Source organism: Ambystoma mexicanum, chromosome 8 (genome assembly GCF_040938575.1).
Source record: "Ambystoma mexicanum isolate Mex_15411 chromosome 8, UKY_AmexF1_1, whole genome shotgun sequence".
In the NCBI taxonomy this organism is placed as follows: domain Eukaryota; kingdom Metazoa; phylum Chordata; class Amphibia; order Caudata; family Ambystomatidae; genus Ambystoma; species Ambystoma mexicanum.
Genome location: NC_090929.1, coordinates 165,552,029 through 165,570,884, shown reverse-complemented (window position 1 = coordinate 165,570,884; position 18,856 = coordinate 165,552,029). Strand labels below are relative to the sequence as shown.

Sequence of the window (18,856 nt, the reverse complement as noted above, 5' to 3'; positions counted from 1 at the left end):
TGCCATAACCAATGTTATTGACTTGCATAGTCTTCTTAATAACTTGTGTATTATTATTATGGATATTTCAATTCAGAGTGCTTGGATAGCTACTGGTACGATGGGGGACCTACCCACCTGCACTCTATTTCATCAAGAGCTTGAGGGATTCATTTTCGGTCCGTTCTTGACACTTGCGACTTAAATATTCTTTACGGCAATGTCAAAAGTGACATGCCTCCAAATTACACATGGTCAAATGGCCTTCATAGTACTACTTTACACTATGTATTTTACTCTAGTGTTCTATTTTCTAGCTTTGACTATTTTGAAGTTGTTGCCAATAAGTGCAGGGATCACTCTGTTTTGTTTGAGAGGGTTCTGTGTCCCTATTCCAAGGTCACATGACTCAGTTCCAATTGAGGTTGGAGGCAGAGATCATGCAATTTTATGGCAACCTAAAATAGCTACTCGCTTTAATATTAAAGCTGGTCAGGACTTGACTGATGGTGTGTTCGCCTCAATCTTTTGGTTCTCATACTCTTACGTCCTGTCCCCTTTCGTCCATACTGTATGGGCGTCCCTTCCTAGGGACGAGAGACAGAGCTTTTTTCACCAGAAAAACCTTCTTCCCCTTTAAATTTCGAGGCGCGCTGGGGTGCGGCCTTGGGGGCTTGCACTACCTTGACTCTGCCCATCGGCGCCACTCCTCGGTCCCCTTTTCCGCTTCGACAGGAACGGGCCGATTTCACCAGTAGTCCTGCGTTTGGTTCGCCATGTAATTCCACGCGCTCTTCCCCGGATTATTCTCTTTTTGTCTTTGTCATCTAGGTACTTGGTCCTCTGGCGTCAGGCTCCTCCCCAGCGCATGTCCACTTCAGCGGGTTTCAGCAGGTGTCCAGACTGCGAGGGACTCTTTCCCACGTCTGACCCCCATGCTCTTTGCCTCTGCTGCCTTAGCCCTGACCACAGCTGGGAGTTTTGCACTGTGTGCGACTCTTGGACTCCACGTGCACTGAAGAACAGGCTAGCCAGGTGGAGGGAACTCTTCCAAGTGTCGCCTCCAGAGGACTTGAAGAGGTTTGCCCAGCAGAGATCGAGGCCCAAGGGAGGGCCATTATTTTCCATCACACCCCATCAGGGTGACTCCTTCCCGAGGAAACGCCCAAGCGGGAGGCACCTCTCTGGTTCTGTTGCTAACCCAGCTACCGGCCTTACAGCCGAGGGGTCTTCGGACCCTAGCGGTATCAGTGCTGATGGACCGCAAGGTTCTTCTACTGGGTCTACACCCGAGGGGCTTTACCCTAGTACCGGCACCATGTCGAGGGGGTGACTGCATGCAGCACTACCAGCGACAATGCAGAGGGCGGTACCCCTTCCAGGCCTAGACATGAGGTGTGGGATAGGCCTCATGTTCCAACACCAAGAGTCTTGGGCGAGGCCGTGTCCGGAGGGCCATGCACCACAACTTTGGCACGCAGCCTGACAAAATGGCCGCCGTGCCAGACAACATGGCCGTTCGTCCGATGGCACTCCTAGGAACAGAGCAGGCGGGTGAGCGAGTTTCAAGGTGGGACTGGTGTAGACCAGCTATGTGGCCAACAGTGTATCCATCAGTAGCGCAGGGCAGGTTCCCCCTGCAACCCAGACTGAGTGTTCTCTGGCCCCAGCAGCCCCGTCAGTATCCCCTGCCTTCTCCTCAGCCTTCGAGGACAAGCACTTTGAAAGGTTTTTGGGGCTGATGTGAACCCCCCCAGATGGGTGCCATCCTAAGGGATGCAGTCAGGGACTTGTTCCCTCCGGTCACTCCACCGGCACCTATGGTCATTCCTCCCATGGCTCCGGCACCACAGGCCCCAGTGCAGCCCCTGCTGCCGGCTCCTTCAAATCTGCCCCCAGTGCAGCCGGTTCCAAGCCAATCTCCACCGCAGCCTTGGGCTCCAGTCTCCACACCACAGCTTCCGGTGCCCAGCACTCCTCCTCCCCCGGAAGACCAGCTGAACACCCAGGCGGATACAGACAAGGAGGAGGACCCTGACACGCCCTTGTCAGCGAAGGCCTTTCACAACAGGCTTGCGGGTTTGGCGAGACAACCTGACCGCTTGCCGAATCAGCACAGGCGCAAGCGAAAAAAAGGGGGGAGAGCAAGGGCTTCTTCCAGTCCTCCCACACCGCCTCAGCAGCAGCCTCATAGAGCAAAAATGCATGACGCGTCCCTCCGGGTCCATGTGTCTACCGGGGTGGGGGGGTGGCAGGCTAGCCTCTCAAGTGCATTTTTGGCTCCAGAACTTTGCGGACCCATGGATCCTCTGAGAGTAATTACAAGTTATTCACCTTAGTGACTAACATACTCTTAGCCCCCTTTCCTTAATACGTCCCACCATCCTCCCCCCTAATAATACTGGTGTCATTGGGCAATAATAAATATTGTTGACGCGTCAATGGGGACTAAGGAGTGGCGCCGGTGGGTGGAGTCAGGGTAGAGCATGCTCCCAGGGCCGCAACCCTGTGCGCTTCTAAATTTAAAGGGGAAGGTTTTTCAGGTGAAAAAGGTTCCGTCTCCCGTCCCTTGGAAGAGACGCCCATACAGTATAGAGGAAAGGAGACTAAGGACTAAGTGTCTGTTAGTCACTACAGTGAGTAACTTGTAATTTTTTGTAAAACACCAGGATGTTCTTTGAGAAGTGTGTGTTTAACTCATAAATACAATATCATCATCAGCTCTAGGAAGAAACAATATAGAATACAGATTAGGCAAGCAAGGACCCTGGGTGATATTGGAACTTGTATCATCAGGAGACTAAAGCTAGTTTACAGAAATTGGGTGAGGGGTTTTAGGCACATATTGTTTCAAAGCGATGCTGAGCATATGTTGTCTGCTCTTGCCAACAAGGACTCCTGATGCTTCTGGAAACTTAATAAGGGGGTGGAGGGGTGCAATCTATCCTGCAGTTACAGGCCATCTTTGGCTCAACTTGGGAGTCGTATTGTGGAAAATAGTATGCTGCTCCTTCCTCAGCAGTCATCTGTCCAATGCAGTGCAGCAACGTCCTTGATGGGCCCCAATCTTGGGAGTCTTTGTACACAGACATTGGGGGTATTTTGTTGGCTATAAAAAGGGCTAAGTCTACCAATGCACCAGGGCCTGACGACCAACCTTACCTTAAGTTCTGCTCCGCAGCTATGGCCAGCAGTCGTCATAGTTATTTTCCAGAAAATCCTTGCTGCTTATCAATTTCCCCATATTTAGAAGAAGGCAACAGTAGTTGAGATCTTCAAGAAGGGAGATAGGTCGGAACGTACGAATTACCGCCCAATCTCCCTCCTTGATGCCTACTATAAGATCTTTTCACAGTTTCTATTGCGGGCCCTAGAATGATGGGCCAAAAGCTCTGGTAGATTTGATCCTAACCAGTCAGGCCTCCGCAAGGGAACTAGTACATCTTTGAATTGCTTGCTGATCAAGCTTTTGACTAACCAGACAATCGAGAAGAAATTTACCTTGTATCTGGACTTCCTGGATATTGCAAAAGCTTTCACTTGTGTTGATCGCTCCAGGCTGCGTGCGATGCTAAGAGAATGGAAGTGTCCTGAACCCTTGGTTACAATTTTAGAATATCTACATACTAATATTAGAATCTGAATTAAGCTGGATCAGGCTGGATCTTTCTCAGGCCTGATTTATATTGAGTAGGGCTTATGGCAGGGTGTGTGTTCCCATATTTGTTTAATCTTTAAATTCTTGGCATAAGGATGGCTGTAGCACGTGCTGTGTCCAACCCACCTAGATTGTGCTCTTTAAGGATGCAATATCTGTTAAATGCGGATGACCTTGTGTTTATAGACAGAACCCCAATAGGTCTCCAAAGGGCTTTAAAATCTGTGGCTGATTATTTTGGTGATCTGGGCTTGGACATAAATGTGCCAAAATCTAAGATACTTGTTATAAATCAACACAGGTCACTTGTACACAGTCATCAGCCTGTGTGGTTCATAAATAGTTCTAGTTTGGAAGTGGTCTCTGAATTTAAATACCTTGTTGTTGTTTTAGAAACAAAAAAAAATCTCTTGGTTTAGCGAAACAGGCTCTTAAGCATGAAGTGTGTCCAGTCATTTGTTCGATTACAAACGTTTCGAAAGGCAAACTTTTGAATCTTTTTTTTCAAAATACAAAAGTTTCGAATGACAATTTGATCTAAATTTTTTTCGAAAGGTTGCCTTTCGAAACTGGGGTTAGGGTTAGGGTTGGGGCTTGGGTTGGGGGGTGGGAGGGTGTCGTGAGGGTTGTGGGGGGCTGGGGGCACCCCCGCCCCCAATATACACTAAAACCTTGCAAAGTTGCATGGAGCTGTCCAGTCCTGTAATTTCAGCACTGGAGAGCTCCATGTAACGTTTCAAGGTTACAAACAAAAAGGCAGTGAAATGCTACTTTTAACATGTAAAAGTGCATTTCAGTTGAAACCAATCCATGACTATTGTCGATGGATTGGTTTCGAACTAAATGCACTTTCCATGTTAAAGATAGCATGTCGTACCTTTTTCATTTTGAAACTTTTGTTTTGAAAGTTTGACTATTCAAATCTTTTGATTCGAACAAATGACCCTAAACCGCATGAAGCTATTGCAGCAGCAACAAAATGGTGTGTTTTGGATAGGATATATGGTAGTTTCTCCCTCCGACCAGTTGTGAAAATGTACAACCAAATCATGGTTCCAAAATTGATCTACGGAGCGGAGGTGCGAGAAGAGGAGCTACTTTGGCCCAGGCTTGAGTCGTTTATATGGAATAGAGTGCTGGCACTCCCACTAGGTACTCCAATGTCGGCCCTACGCATATCCTGGGTCTTGTTCCATTAGAAGAATTGGTTACTTAGCGCAGAATTCTACTAGCTAGAAGTATTTTGTTCCCTCACGCTTTTTGCCTTTTTGTGCACTTTAATGCTCTTTTTAAGGTGGGTAATTGCTCCTTTCTGAATTATTTGATGCAAGGTGTTTTAGCCACTCTGGAAGCAAATGGTATACCGGTGCAAGATTTGGAGTATAGATCTTCCAGGGTGAAGGTGAAATTACTTGAAAATGTCTGGATTGCTAATAGGGACTGCCTTGAGACTTATAAAATCTTTTCTCACTTCTCTTGGGATATCAAATCATACACCATACAATCAAATTCAGAAATGTATGGGAAGATATCCATCCAAACAAGCAAGGGATTTTTGGCATTGTGTTAGATTAAATTTGCTACTGTCTAATGATGTCCTGGGTGCAAGGAACATATTGGCAAAGGAACTACGGGTATGCCACCTATGCCAGGTAATTATTGAATGTCCAGCCCTTGCTAAACAGCCAAATGAAATGTTTGAATTATTTTTTTAATTCAGACCCCTGTTTACATGAGAAATTCTGTGGTAGAAGTGTTGTAAAAAGTATAGAGATAGAAAAATGATTTTATTAATATGGAATTTTAGGAATTGTTTTGTATGAGATTTTATTTGCTCTTTCTTCTTTGTACTGATTGAAGTGATTGAATGTTTTTATTTTTCGTTCGGATTTGTGCAAAGTTCCACTTGTTGAAGCTAGATCACACAATAAATAAAAGGAGTAGTTTTGTCAGTGCTCTTCTTTTCGTGGCATTGTGTTCGATGATTCGAATCTCTGTTAACAGAAAGGCTAGTGTTAGTTAACCAGTGTAGCGTCTGTTTCCTAACCAAATCATGAACAACAGGTTTAAGAAATATATAAAAATAATGATAAGGTATTTATCTAGCGCTACACACCCATAGGTCTCAGAGTTCTCGCATAACAGAAGATATTATTATCCCACAGAGTGGTACTCAATTTATCGACCTCGGGAGGATGAAAGGCTGAGTTGACCCTGATGGAATTCGAACCTGCAACAGCAGACTGCACACAGATATCCTAGGCGAGTGCTTAGCTTGCTATGCTAACTGACCGGCTGCCTGCAACAACATATATTGGCGACAACATATATTGGCCCTTTCGGATCCCCCTAGGTTTTAGGGTTCCAAAGGGAAAAGAATAAGGGAGAGCGATCCTGGAACATGAATTGTGTGCGGTTTTCACCATATAGGGTTGTGGGTAAGAAAAGATTTGCCTCCGATTCATGTATTCCTACGTCCCATCCCCTTTCCTCCATACAGCATAGGCTTACCATGCTAGGGACGGGAGACAGAACCTTTTTCACCAGAAAAAACCTTCTTCCACTAAAGTTAGAGGCGTGTGGTGGCGCAGCCCCGGGAGCATGTGCTCCCCTGACTCCGCCCACCGGCGCCACTCCTCAGTCCCCTTTTCCACGTTGACGGGAACGGGACGATTTCACTAGCGCTCCTGGGTTTGGCTTCTGCCTTACCATGCGCTCTTCCCCGGATACTTTCTCCGGTCTTTTTGTCTTCTTTTTATCAATCAGGTACTCAGTCCTCTGGCGCCATGGTCCTCCCTGGCACATGTCGACGTCATTGGGCTTCAGCAGGTGTCCAGCCTGCCAGGGGCTCTTCCCTATGTTCGATCCCCACGCTCTTTGCCTTCTCTGCCTTGGCCCCGACCACGGGTGGGAGGGTTGTATCACATGCTGCGCGCTTACACCGCATGCTCTGAAGAACAGGTTAGCTCGGTGGAGGGAGCTCTTCGAGAAGTCGCCTCCAGGAAACTTGAAGGACTTCGTCAGACATAAATCGAGGCCCAAAGGACGGCTGCTTTTTTCCATCGCACCCCGCAAGGGCGATTACTTCCCAAAAAAGCGCCCAAGCTGGAGGAACCTTTCAGATTCTCTCACCAGCACTGGTAATGGGGCTATATCAGTTACCGGCCTCCAGGGCGAGGGGGTCATTAGATCCTTCCGGAGACAGTGCTGAGGGACCCCAAGGATCTTTTACCGGGTGAACACGTGAGGGCCTATGCCCTAGTACCGGCCAGAGGTCCAAGGGGGCACCTGCACGCCGCACTTCCGGCGATACTGCAGAGGGAAACACACTTACAAGGTCCGGTCCTGAGGTGCAGGGTAGGTCTCCTGCTCCACCGCCAAGAGTCCTGGAGGAGGCTGGGCCCAGTGAACCAAGCACCACGACTTTGGCACGCAGCTCAACAAGATGGCCGCCACACCAGACAAAAAGGCTGCTCGTCCGATACCGCCCCTCGGAACGGAACAGGTGGTAGAACGAGTTACAATGTGTGGGACTGGTGTCAACCAGGTATGTGGCCTATAGCTTATCCATCAGTATCGCAGGGCAGGTTTACCCCGCATCCAGCTATATTGAGTATGCACCGGCCCCAGCACTCGCCCGCTACCCTGTCAACATCACCTGCCACCCCGCAGGCAAGTGTAGACAGGTTCTTTGAAAAGTTCCTCACTCTCATGAGATCGCCTCAGATGGGGACCATCCTCTGGGATGTGTTCAGGGACATGCTCCCTCCGGCCCTCTCTGCCTCCGCGTATAGTCATTCCTCCTATGGCTCCAGCGCCGCAGGCCCTTGTGCAGCCCTTGCTGCCCTCGCCGGCTCCTTCGATTCCGGCTCTCCTGCCTCCCACAGTTCAGGCTTTTCCACACCAGCCTCTGCTTTAGCCTCCGGCTCAGGTCTCCACATCGCAGCCCTCAGCGCCCCAGCACTCCTCCACCCACTCCGGACCAGCTAGACACCCCGACGAGGAAATGACCTCGATACGCTGTCGTCAGCCAAGGCCTTCCACGAATGGCTCGCCAGTTTGGCAGAACATTTGGAGCTTCCTCAACTAGAGGTGGAACAACCAGAGGCGGGGGTCCTGTCCGAGGTCCTCACTCTATGCCCGCGGCTAGAACGGGGATCCCGATGCAGAAGGATGTTGTCGCCTTCGCCAAAAAGGGGTGGCTTAAGCCCGACTCATCCAAGCCTGTCAATCGGTGCCTCAGCGCCAAGTATAGGCAAATGGAGAGGGATCCACTCTTGCTGTCGGCTCACCCTCAACCGCACTCTTTTGTGATCGCTGCAACGTCACTCTACTCAAAGCCTCAGTCGTCCTCGGCCATCTCATCCTCTGCGCTGTTAGGTAAGGAGGAGAAGATATTGGAGGCTTACTGGAAGAAACTTTATTCCAACGCCTCACTGCACCTTCGTTGATCCAACGCGGGTGCCATGCTGGCAGCCGTTAACTAGAGGCTTTGGCGGAAATAGCTAACTTCCTTCCAGAACCTTCTGTGCAGAGCCAGGCATTTTCAAGGCGGGGCTGGCGGAGGCTAAACTGGTGGCACCAGACATCATGGAGTCCACTGTGGCCCACATCGACACCTCTGGCCAGGCCATATGCATTGCCACGGACATGAGAAGGACTGCCTGGTTTTGGGCTACTAAATTCAACCCAGACGTCCAGGAACGCATATTGGACCTTCCATTCGAGGGTGGTGACCTTTTTCACTCCACCACCGATGAGGAGCTAGATAAAAAGAAAAACAGTTTGGAAACTTCAAAGTCTTTATTCTTACGGAGGCCACGCCCAAGGCGTACACCCAGTCGCATCAACACTCCGATAAGGGGCGGACATTCGCCGGGTTCTGGGACTTCCAAGAACAGAGGTCTAGGCAGCCTGAACGTTCTCCGAGTCCGCACCGGTTCAAACCACAAAAGGGGGGAGCAATGGCTTGTTTCAGTCCCCCTCCTCCGCAACAGTCTCAGAGGGAAAGCAGGCATGACGCGCCCCTTTGGGTGGACGTGTCTCAGGTGAGGGGCAGGCTTGCCCTTCACGCACAGTTTTGGCATCTGTGGTTTGCGGACCCCTGGATCCTATCCGTAGTGTCTACGGGGTACCGCCTACCAATTCATCCCTCTCCTCCCTCCTCCCCTTCACTCCCGCAGATTGGTACAGTAACTCTGTTGGCAGAAATTCAGTCGCTCGTCAAGAGCCAGGCAGTGGAAGTCCCAGCCTCCCAGCAAGGCATGGGCTTCTACTCCAGGATTTTTACAATACAAAAGAAGAACCAGGCTGGCCTGAGAGTTGTGTTGGACCGCTCCACCCTCAACCTCTCCCTCCCTCTTCAGAAATTCAAGATGGTTACGCCAGCACTGTGCAGGGGAGACTGGATGTGCTCCCGGGATCTGAAGGAAGCTTATTTGCACGTCCATATTTGTCAGCCTCATCGATCTTTTCTGCGGTTCAGGATCATGGGCTGCCATTTGCAATACAAGGTTCTACCATTCTGCCTCATTTCAGCCCCCACAGTGTTTACCAGACTAATAAATGCAGTGTCGGCCCTCCTCAGGGCCACCACGTCTACCCAACCTGGACTTACTGGCCTGTTAGGGCGAGATCTCGGGAGGCAGTGAATCTCACTTCTGACCCTCTTATAACCACTCTCCACAAGCTGGGATTCTCCATCAACCTCAAGAAGTATCAGCTGCAGCCTACACAGAGCCTGACCTTTCTGGGCCTCATATGGGACACAAGCTCCAAAAGAGGTTTCCCCTCGGAGGGCAAGATCATGGCCATCAAAAGGGCCGTAAGTCACTTCCTCAGCCGAGAAGTGACCTCGGTCTGGTGGGGTCAGCATTTACTGGGGATCATGGCAGCGGTCCTACTGGCCGTCCCCCACACGAGGCTCAAGATGAGATTACAGCTGCACTTGGCAGCCTCATGTAATCAGGAGAGGGGCTCCCAAGCGGAGCTGGTCAGCATTCCTCCTTCTCGCCACCCGGACCTCACGTGGTGGCCCAGGGACTGAAATTGCATACTGTTATGCCCTTCCGACATCCGCCCCCTCAGGCCACCATCACCACGGATTTCTCCTTGGAAGGCTGGGGACTACGCTGGACAACCAAAGTGTCCATGGAGTCTGGTCCCTGCAGGAGCAGTAATCTCATATCAACTGGCTGGAGCTGAAGGCTATGTGGCTAGCCCTCAAGGCTTTCCTTCCGCTCATTGGGGGACAAGGTCGTCCTCGTCTAGACAGACAACTCCACCAGCATGTATTATGTCAACAAGCAGAGTGGCACCCGGTACCCTCTGCTCACCAGCCTAGCGGTCAGCATGTGGGAATGGGCCCTGGAGAACATCAAACTGACTGCAATCCACTCCCGGGGGAGACCTACCTGGAAGCAGACAGGCTCATCAGACTGGGAGCAGACAATTACGAATGGCAATTGAATGATCAGGTCCTGCTCAGGGTCTTCACCAGATGGGGCATCCGCAGGTTGACCTCTTTGCCTCCTGGTACAACAGGAAGTGCCAGCAGTTTGCGTCCTGGGCGACGCACTCCAGATACAGTGGAACAGCATTACAGCGTATGCATTCCCTCCCACACCCCTGATCCACAGGGTGATCTGCAAGATAAGAGAATCGTGTCACCTCTGCATCATTCTGATAGCTCTGTGGTGGCTGGCAAGACCATGGTTCTCTGAGCTTGTTAGCCTCTCGGACAGGCCCCCATTCACCTGCCGCTGGGCCCAGCTCACCACCTCTCGCAGCAGCAGGGCAGGGTCATCCACCCCGCTCCACAGGAATTAGCCCTGCAGCGTGGTTTCTGAACAGGTCACACTGAAGCATCTGCCCCTGTCGCATGCCGACCTGGACATGATTCAGGGCTAGGAGCAGGGCTACAAGGAGCCAGTACAAGAGTAAATGGACCAGGTTCTGTCACTGGGCGGACTTTAAGGAGATCGACCCCCTTACCTGCACATTGGATGATGTGCTCTCAATCTCTGCACACTTCACTCAATCAGGAGTGCAAATCGATACCTGCCACACCTACCTTTCAGCCATAGGGGCCTAAAGGAATTCTGAGAAGGTGTTCTTTTTCTCCTCCAACCCAGTTGTTAGACAGCATGTGGCGGGCCTCACCAGGCTCTACCCGCCCATCAAGAAGCCACACCCCGTGTGGGACCTCAATGTAGGGCGGGCCTCCTGGTGTACAAACCTTTCAAACCAATGGCATCTGCGGACATCAGATTGGTCAAAATTAAAACAGCCTTGTTGGTGGGTCTTACCTCCGCTCGCAGAGTCAGCTAGATCCAGGCTCTGGTGGCATCAGAACCCTATACTACTTTTCACAAGGATAAGGTCGTCCTGAGAAGGCATCCTGCGTTCCTACCTATGGTAGTCTCTGCTTTCCATGTAAACGAAGAGTTAGTCTTACCTATGTTTTTTGCCGATCCTAAGGACGATGCTCAGAGGGTCTTGCACTGTCTGGATGTCAGACACAATCTGAAATTCTGTCTGGGCAGGACCAAGACCTTCCGCAAGTCAGACGGTTTGTCACATTCGGGGGCCCAAGGCCTCTATAGCAAGTTGGAAGGTTTCGGCCATCATGGAGACCTATGAAGGGCAGCACAAACCACTTCCAGCTAAAATGCATGCCCACGATGTCAGAGCCAAGGCCACGGCAGTCGCCTTCCATCGGCAGGTTCCGGTGCATGTCATCAGCAGGGCGGCCAACCCTTCAGCTTTCTGTAAGCACTACTGTTTGGACACCGGCTCTAAATCAGACGCAGCTTTCGGAAAGGCGGTTCTAAGGAACGTGTTCGCTTAAGGAGGGTCTCTTCTCCACCCTGTGGCTACATTCAGTTGTAATCGCCCATGCAGTATGGAGGAAAGGAGACGGGGACGTAGGCGTTATTAATAGTTACTCACCGTAGTGACTAATATACTCCTAGTCCATAGTCCTCTTTCCTCCATACATCCCACAACCCCTCCCCCCCTAATAATACTGGTGTCATTAGGCAATGTTAATATTGTTGACGAGTCAATGGGGACTGAGGAGTGGCGCCGGTGGGCGGAGTCAGGGGAGCGTATGCTCCTGGGACTGTGCCCCACACCTCTAAATTTAATGGGGAAGGTTTTTTTTCTGGTGAAAAGGTTCAGTCTTCCATCCCTAGCGAGTGACACCGATGCAGTATTGAGGATAGGGGACTATGGACTAGGCGTATGTTAGTCACTACGGTGAGTAACTTATAATTTTCATTGCTTGAAACTGGCAGGTCCGAGTGGGAGAAGGTGTTGAGCTACGTTAAAGGACGGGCAGTGGTGACTAAAGTGGGTCTAGGTCTGGGCTAATTAAGGAGTCCCTGGAATTAGTCTAGGTGTCTGGTACTGCTGCCTTGAACAAGGGTATGTTTGATTCTTTGTAGTTGAGCTCCACACCAAGGGAAGTTGTCAGGTTGTTCCATAATTTGGAGGAGAAGGTTCTACAGAAGTCTTATCCTTTTGTACTTAGAGTTTTTGAAGAGGTTTTCACATGATGACCTGGGAATCCTGTCTTGTGATTAGGAGATCAGCAGGGCTCTGATATACTTGGGCCCTTATTGTGAAGAGCTTATTGTGTCAGACATAGTACCTGAAGGTGTACTCTGAACTTGAACAGACACCAATATATCGCTTTGAGTGCAGGCGTGATGTCGTCCCACATGCTAAGATCTGTGAGCACAGTTTTGGGTGAGCCTGAGTTGGTGTATTTGATCATTAGTCATGCAAAGTTTTATTTAATTGTATTGTTTAAAGCACATACCCAACTCTAGAGCAGCAGTGAGCTGGACAGGGTGTGGGTAGCCAGCCTTTGGACTTGTATCTTTTAACATTAGCGCAGAACTGTGATTTGTGGTCTGTGCGTCCAATGAGATTAGTCCTTGGTTCGTGCAATTACAGCAGTGGAGGTTCAATAGGACTAAGGCCTTATCTTTTGTGACATCTCTACGTTTGGCCTGATCATCTGCAACATGAAATGTTCTCAGTGAGGGATCTCGTCAGTTTGTGGTCTGAGAGATGTACACATCTAGGATGCCACTTAAGGTCATTGGGGAGTTAACTGAAGTTAGTGGTGCACCTAGAGAGTATTGCCAGATGGGTAACCTCCTGGGTCTCTAGATGCCACACAGGAGTCTCCGTTTTTGAGTTGAAATGAAGATTGTTGAAACATAAAAATAAATGTAAAAACATGAGTGTTTCTATTTTGAGCAGATCAGTGTGGCCAGCGGTCTTCTGAGACCCTGGCAGCATTGTTATTTCCCCATTTCCTATCCTGCAATATGCAAGAGAGTGCAGTACACATTGCCCACATTCTACTTGTATGTTCATTTCACAAAAGTGAAATTACCTACATAAATACATTTTTCAAGGTGTGTTGAAGTCAGTCATCTAACTTCATCCCAAAGCACAGAGGGGTCTCTGCTACCCAGGAAAGTCAGCCTAGCAAGCATGATCAAGGCAGTCGCAAACTACCCTGAGAGCAGTACAGTGAGGAAACTGCAGCAATTTCCTCCCAATCTATCCTTTGCGCCATACCCTACCCTAAAAGATTTGGCTGATCTCTCATTTGTAGAACTTTTATGAAGGTCCAGAAGAGTGTACACTCCTATACCAGCAGAATTGGCTTGGGCAATGGAGGCATTACCAGCACCCCTGCGGTACATCTGTGTCTAGGGCTGCCGAGTGTGGAGGATACTGTAGTTATCTCCATCACAAAGACCTAGGCTACAGAAGATAAGACCCAGTTGGACCGCATAGGATAAAGAAGACAGCACTTTCAGGTCTGCAAGGTGTACTCGCACGGAGCCACTGAGGCAGCACAGATGTTCGAAAAGATGACAGCATTTTAAGGCAGTGGATGGCATCCACGCAAAAGGGAAACCGTGATAGTACTGCTGTTTATCCCAAACACGTCCTGTTTAGTAAATAAACTATATTTGGCCCTGTAACCCACAACTCGAATCAAGTGATTTTTTTGGTATGTTCAAACGGGCATATTCACTTTTGTGGATCAACCTAGTTTCGAAATGTCAGTGGTTTTTCCCCTTACTGGTGGCATGCAAATGGACAAAATGCTTGTGACTATGCCTAATTGTTTTTCACAGCCTATTCGGAATACAATATTATCCAGATGATCCATTCTGCTCATTGGATGTAGTTGTCAAATTCTCGTTCCACTCCGCCAAAATGTGCTTCCAAAAAACAAATCTGTTCTAGGCTTTGTGAGAGAAATGCATTAAGAAGGCTCTCTGCCCAGGCCTCCCTTAAAATATCATGCTTCTTTCTATTGTACCAAAAAAGATCTTTTGTTTTATAGTGTCCTATCGCACTAAGTCCATTGCTGGAGCCCTGATTGGCATTGTAAATGTGTAATTCAAGGAGAGGAATATCTTCTTTTGAAACAAGGCACGTTTTGAGATCGCAGTGCCTTTTTCAAGTGCCCTTCTTGTTTATGCTCTTATTTTTATTGGGCCCCAGAATCTTCAGCTAATTTAACACACAAAGTGATGCTTGCACTTAAGACTATCAATTTTTCACTTTTCTGTTCTCCATTATGGAGAATACAAACATTTTGTTTGAAAATTCAACATTTTTATGCACATCATCTTCTGCGCAAAGTACTTCCTCGGATTACTCTCAGCTGACTGAAGGCAGCGAGAATGGTGAGTGAATGAGTTCAGCGGCACCAATCAATTTTACAGTATCTGCTTAAATTAGCAGGTCTTTTCCTGCTCGTTCTTGTTACTCCCCAATGGCATGCAACTGAAGGTCATTTTTTGAAGAGGTGATCACAAATTGTAAGTGGACCCATCTAATTCTGCAATATCTGGATTTGTAATGCAGGCATGAGGAATTTATTAGAAAATGGCCCTTTGGACACTATTAAAAAGCCTATGCTGCAATTTCCGATTAACTCCGTATGGTCGCTCTTCTGAATTTTTTTATTGAAATGTCGGCTGGATTTGTGAACAATGCTTGTTCGAAATAGTTTCTTTTCACTCTCAATAACTGTCTGCCTTGGGTAATCTCATGGACCCCTTGAGAGTTCTGTCTGATCAGCATTTCTTTTGAGTGGATCTTTCGTCTAGATTTACACCATGCGCATTAATGTTTATCCTCTTTATCCGTTTCAGGTTCTGCAGTCTACATCACTCGCGGCCAGCTCATGAACTGTCATCTTTGTGCTGGTATCAAACATAAGGTTCTCTTGAGGCGACTTCTAGCTACATTCTTTGATCGGTAAGTGCTTAGAGTTATGATCCATCTATTGTTTAAAGGTCGAAAAATAGATTTGCTAAACAGCCTCCATGTTGCTAATAACCAATGGCTGTATAAATGAGTGGGTCTGTGGTTCCAGGTCTGTAGTTCATTTTCGTAAAATGTGTTTTCCTGACTATAGTCTGTTAAATATCCACCTCCAAAAGGCCATCCTGTAAAAGTCCTTTCCTAAAGGTAATTTCCTTGCCCTAATATTGAGGAAATCCGGATCGTGTTAAACACTGCATTTCTTTTTAAATACCCTCTTTTCCCTGCTTTACATCTTATGAGGGGAAAACACCACTCTGCTTTTTCTGCCCCCTTCTGCGACACGCACAGTACTCCTCCGCCCTGGACTTCACTCCATTGCCCCCTTTTTCTCCTTTGCTACACTATCCCTTTTTAAAGTTTTAGGAGTGGTAACTGTTGCAAAAAGGTTGTGAGTAGTCCCTAAAATGAATGTAAACACATTTTCTTCCCTCCCTGCTGTCCACGGCTCTTTTTTCCTCTGTCCCTTTTGTAAGAATGACTTCTGAAAAACGCAGTATGGATTGACTCTGCATACTTGCACCAGTAAACCTGCGTCTTGAAGTTCAAGAATTACTAACCCAACATCTTTCTAAATGTTGGTTATATTGACTAAATCTTTATGGAATTAGTCTTCATCCCAGATAAATATGAAATGGGGAAAAGAAGAGAAATGTAACGGTTTTTGTATTGCTCTGATCACTTATCTTTCAGTGACAATGTAATATTGTTTAGGACCAAGCACAGACTCCACCTCAGTTTGTTTGAAATTACATTCCAAACGTAGCCTGTCTACAAAAACCTATTTGCATAAAGGCTCAGATATGGTTAGTGGCACTTTAAATACGTTTGCTTGTTTGAAGCGCTAGTGACGGCTGAAGCCCAGGTTTGCCGGGTAGAACATATACACTATTCTTAGGTTTGGGGCTCTTTTCCAGATATTAGCAGTACATGATCAAATCAACACACATGTATAGGGATATATTAAACATATTTGAATTTACTAAGAACATGGCTGCAAGTTAGCAAACATATTACTTATTGGCAGCAAACGTGCAGGTAGTCAGTTGGGAGGGAATTGCCAGTGCTAAAAATTGATTTGAGCAAATGATGGGCAGTTTGAAAAATTGGGATATTCCAATTGTTTCAGCTGTTTCAATGTAGAAATTTGATTGACAATTTATTTGTCTTGATTAAGGTTCTCAGTAGCCAACACTTGCACTACATGCTGGTTGACCATTTGGAATGTTAGTTAAACCTAAAAGGAGTAGTCTCATTTTCCCCATGTATAATTGAGAGCTTCCTGTATTGACAATCATCCACCCTTAGCGGCCAAGACAGTGATTGTGGATGCTCCATAATTTTACCTTGGGTGACTTAACAGACACACTTGTCTACTGTGCCGATTGGCTAGGCATCTTCACTTCTCCCCAGGGGGAGCCCCTTCTCATGAGGCTAGGAAGGTGAGGCTGCTACCCAATAGTCCCACTAGGGGTGGTCTAATGCGGGAGGACCTCATGGGGAAGCACTCCCCTCCTGGGGATAAGGACGTCCACCTGGGGTGTAGCCCACCACATCACACCCCCAACATCCTCTACCCCCTCTCTACGTCCAACCTTAATCTTAAACCTAAACCCATTTACTGCAGCAAAGTTGAAAACCTTATGGGAAGCAAAAGTACTGAGAAAAGGAAGAACAGGAGGAGTACTGATCATCCCAGTACTGGTTCGAGGCGACCCCTCGGAGGCCTAAGAATTGAAACGGCAAAAGAAACAAAGGACACTGACAGTGGGCTACAACAGCACTGGCAACAATGTATAAAGATCGACAATGGACTATGGTCTTGCTCGAGACAAGCCACAATAGGCTGCAGGTGTGGAGTACACCCGAAGTAGAAGCTTCAAACTAGCCCAAGACTCGAGAGGATTAAGAACCAAGAGCTCAGGCGATCGGCCAAGCATGTTCATTGGTGGGCCAGTAGGAGGCGATCCGTGCACCGAAGGAGGGCGAGCTGAAGCAAGCTGTTGGTGGTAGCGCCGTCCCATGACTGCAGTGAGAACGAGAAGCCAGAGTAGCCGCGCAGAGTACTCACTTTCCCAAGAAGTCCCGATGACGTGGCGCAACCCCGGTCAAGGTAAGGAGTGGCACAGGAGACCAGGATGGGAAGCAGTGGCATACAGAGGGCAGGCAGTTACCGCTAGGGAGGCACCCCAAATCAAAAGGTGCAGCAGACCGCATCCTTGCGGTGGCAGAGCTAAAACCACTGATCATCAGGGAAGGGTCGAGGACCTCTACCACGAATGGAGAAGCCTGAGACAGGACGCCTTTCACCTCAGTGGCAGAGATAAGACCACTGACCACCAGGACCATGAGCAGAGAAGCCGAAGAGGGTATGCCCCTTACCTGAGTTGCAGTGATAAGACCACTGATCACCAGCAAAGGGTCGAGGACCCCTGCCACAGTTGGAGAAGTCTGAGAGGGAACGCCTCTGACCTCAGTGGCAGAGATGTCCAGTAACCACGACGGAAGGGTTGAGGACCCTAACCGACAGAAGGGAAGCCTAAGAGGGAATGTCCCAGTTAAGTCCACTGAGCCCAAGAGAAGGGTCTGGTGACCCCGATGAAAGTATTACAAGCAATAGCGGAAGTCTTCCTCAACAGACTGGCAAGAACCAGTCGACCAGAAACCAGAAGGAAACTTGGAATTCTGTCGAGACTTGGAGAAAGTCACAGAATAAACCCCAGGACATTTGTGTGGAAGAATATTTACAAGCTAATGATTGTAGATCGGGGGAAGGGCGTCATTCTCCCTGGTGCTGTGCTGCACTACATTAGAACATGTCTGCAGATAACAGGAGAAGGGAGCCATTCTCCCGGTAATAGTAATTGTTGGAACTTTAAGCCAGGCAAAAGAACTTTCTGTTGACTGACATTCTGGCAACCCCATTATTATTAATTTATTTTGAGGCAGGGAAACCCCTCAGAGAGGTAGGGTTAGTGTTGGGAAGGGGAAGACCCTGTGCCACCCCCTAAGCGCTGTAAAGTAAGATTAGCAGCATTCGAAACACTGTGATGGGAGAGGGGGACCGTGTAGGACCCCACCCCAATATAATCAACCCACATAGCGTAGCCCAAGGCGCAAGCAAGACTGCCAATTTGTCTAGATGTTAGTACATTCTTTGTAGATCTTAGTAACTATAGTTCGGAGACGAGGACTGGGCGGCAAATGCAGCATTTCATGCAGCATTTCATGCACTAGGCCCTAGTTGCAAGACGAGGGAAATCTCAAGCCATGCCTGAGCTCCCATAAGGACAGCCCACACCTCTGACTGACATAAAGCTCATTTATGTTTCGAACAGTTGTGCAAAGATGTTTTCCTATCCGCAAGGAATGTGCCCTACAAAGCCGCGATCACTGGCCAAAGCATGGTCCTGCCCATCCCCAGATGACCATGAGTTATAGCCCATATAACTGACTAAACCTCAAGATCCCTAAATTCTGTGGCACCAGGTGCTCTTTGACCACCAACCCCAAAGTAACAAGTCCTGAAATGTTCAAAGAGGACGGACAGTGCTCGTCTTTAAGCAACAATCATGATTTATATTGCAAGGTCCATGGAGGGATAAATTATAGTTTAAAAGGAGGGTGTAGACCTTGGAGCCGGATGGCGCGGAAGGGAGTGAGTCAGATGTGTGTGTGTGTGAAGGTTGGAGTGCCCCAGACCCTCCTTTGTGTCGGTCTTAAGGCCTACCAGGTGCACAGTATAATGATAAAGTAGCATTGTGTTAGGAGTGTAGTTGATTTATTCTTTGACCTTCAGTGAGAAGATAATCTCTGCGGCACCCATGTGACGGAAGACGGATAGACTGGGCT

The 18,856-nt window shown here is 48.3% G+C and overlaps 1 protein-coding gene across 4 annotated transcripts in view; it reads left to right on the top strand.

The window, feature by feature from the left end:
* Positions 1–18,856, top strand: part of NACC2 (NACC family member 2) — a 1,346,898-nt gene that overhangs the window by 1,182,910 nt on the left and 145,132 nt on the right. For all 4 annotated transcript variants that reach the window (XM_069609557.1, XM_069609558.1, XM_069609560.1 and 1 more), the window contains one exon: positions 14,833–14,938. In XM_069609557.1, the coding sequence (XP_069465658.1) occupies positions 14,833–14,938 (106 nt within the window). The remainder of the gene's footprint in view (positions 1–14,832; positions 14,939–18,856) is intronic.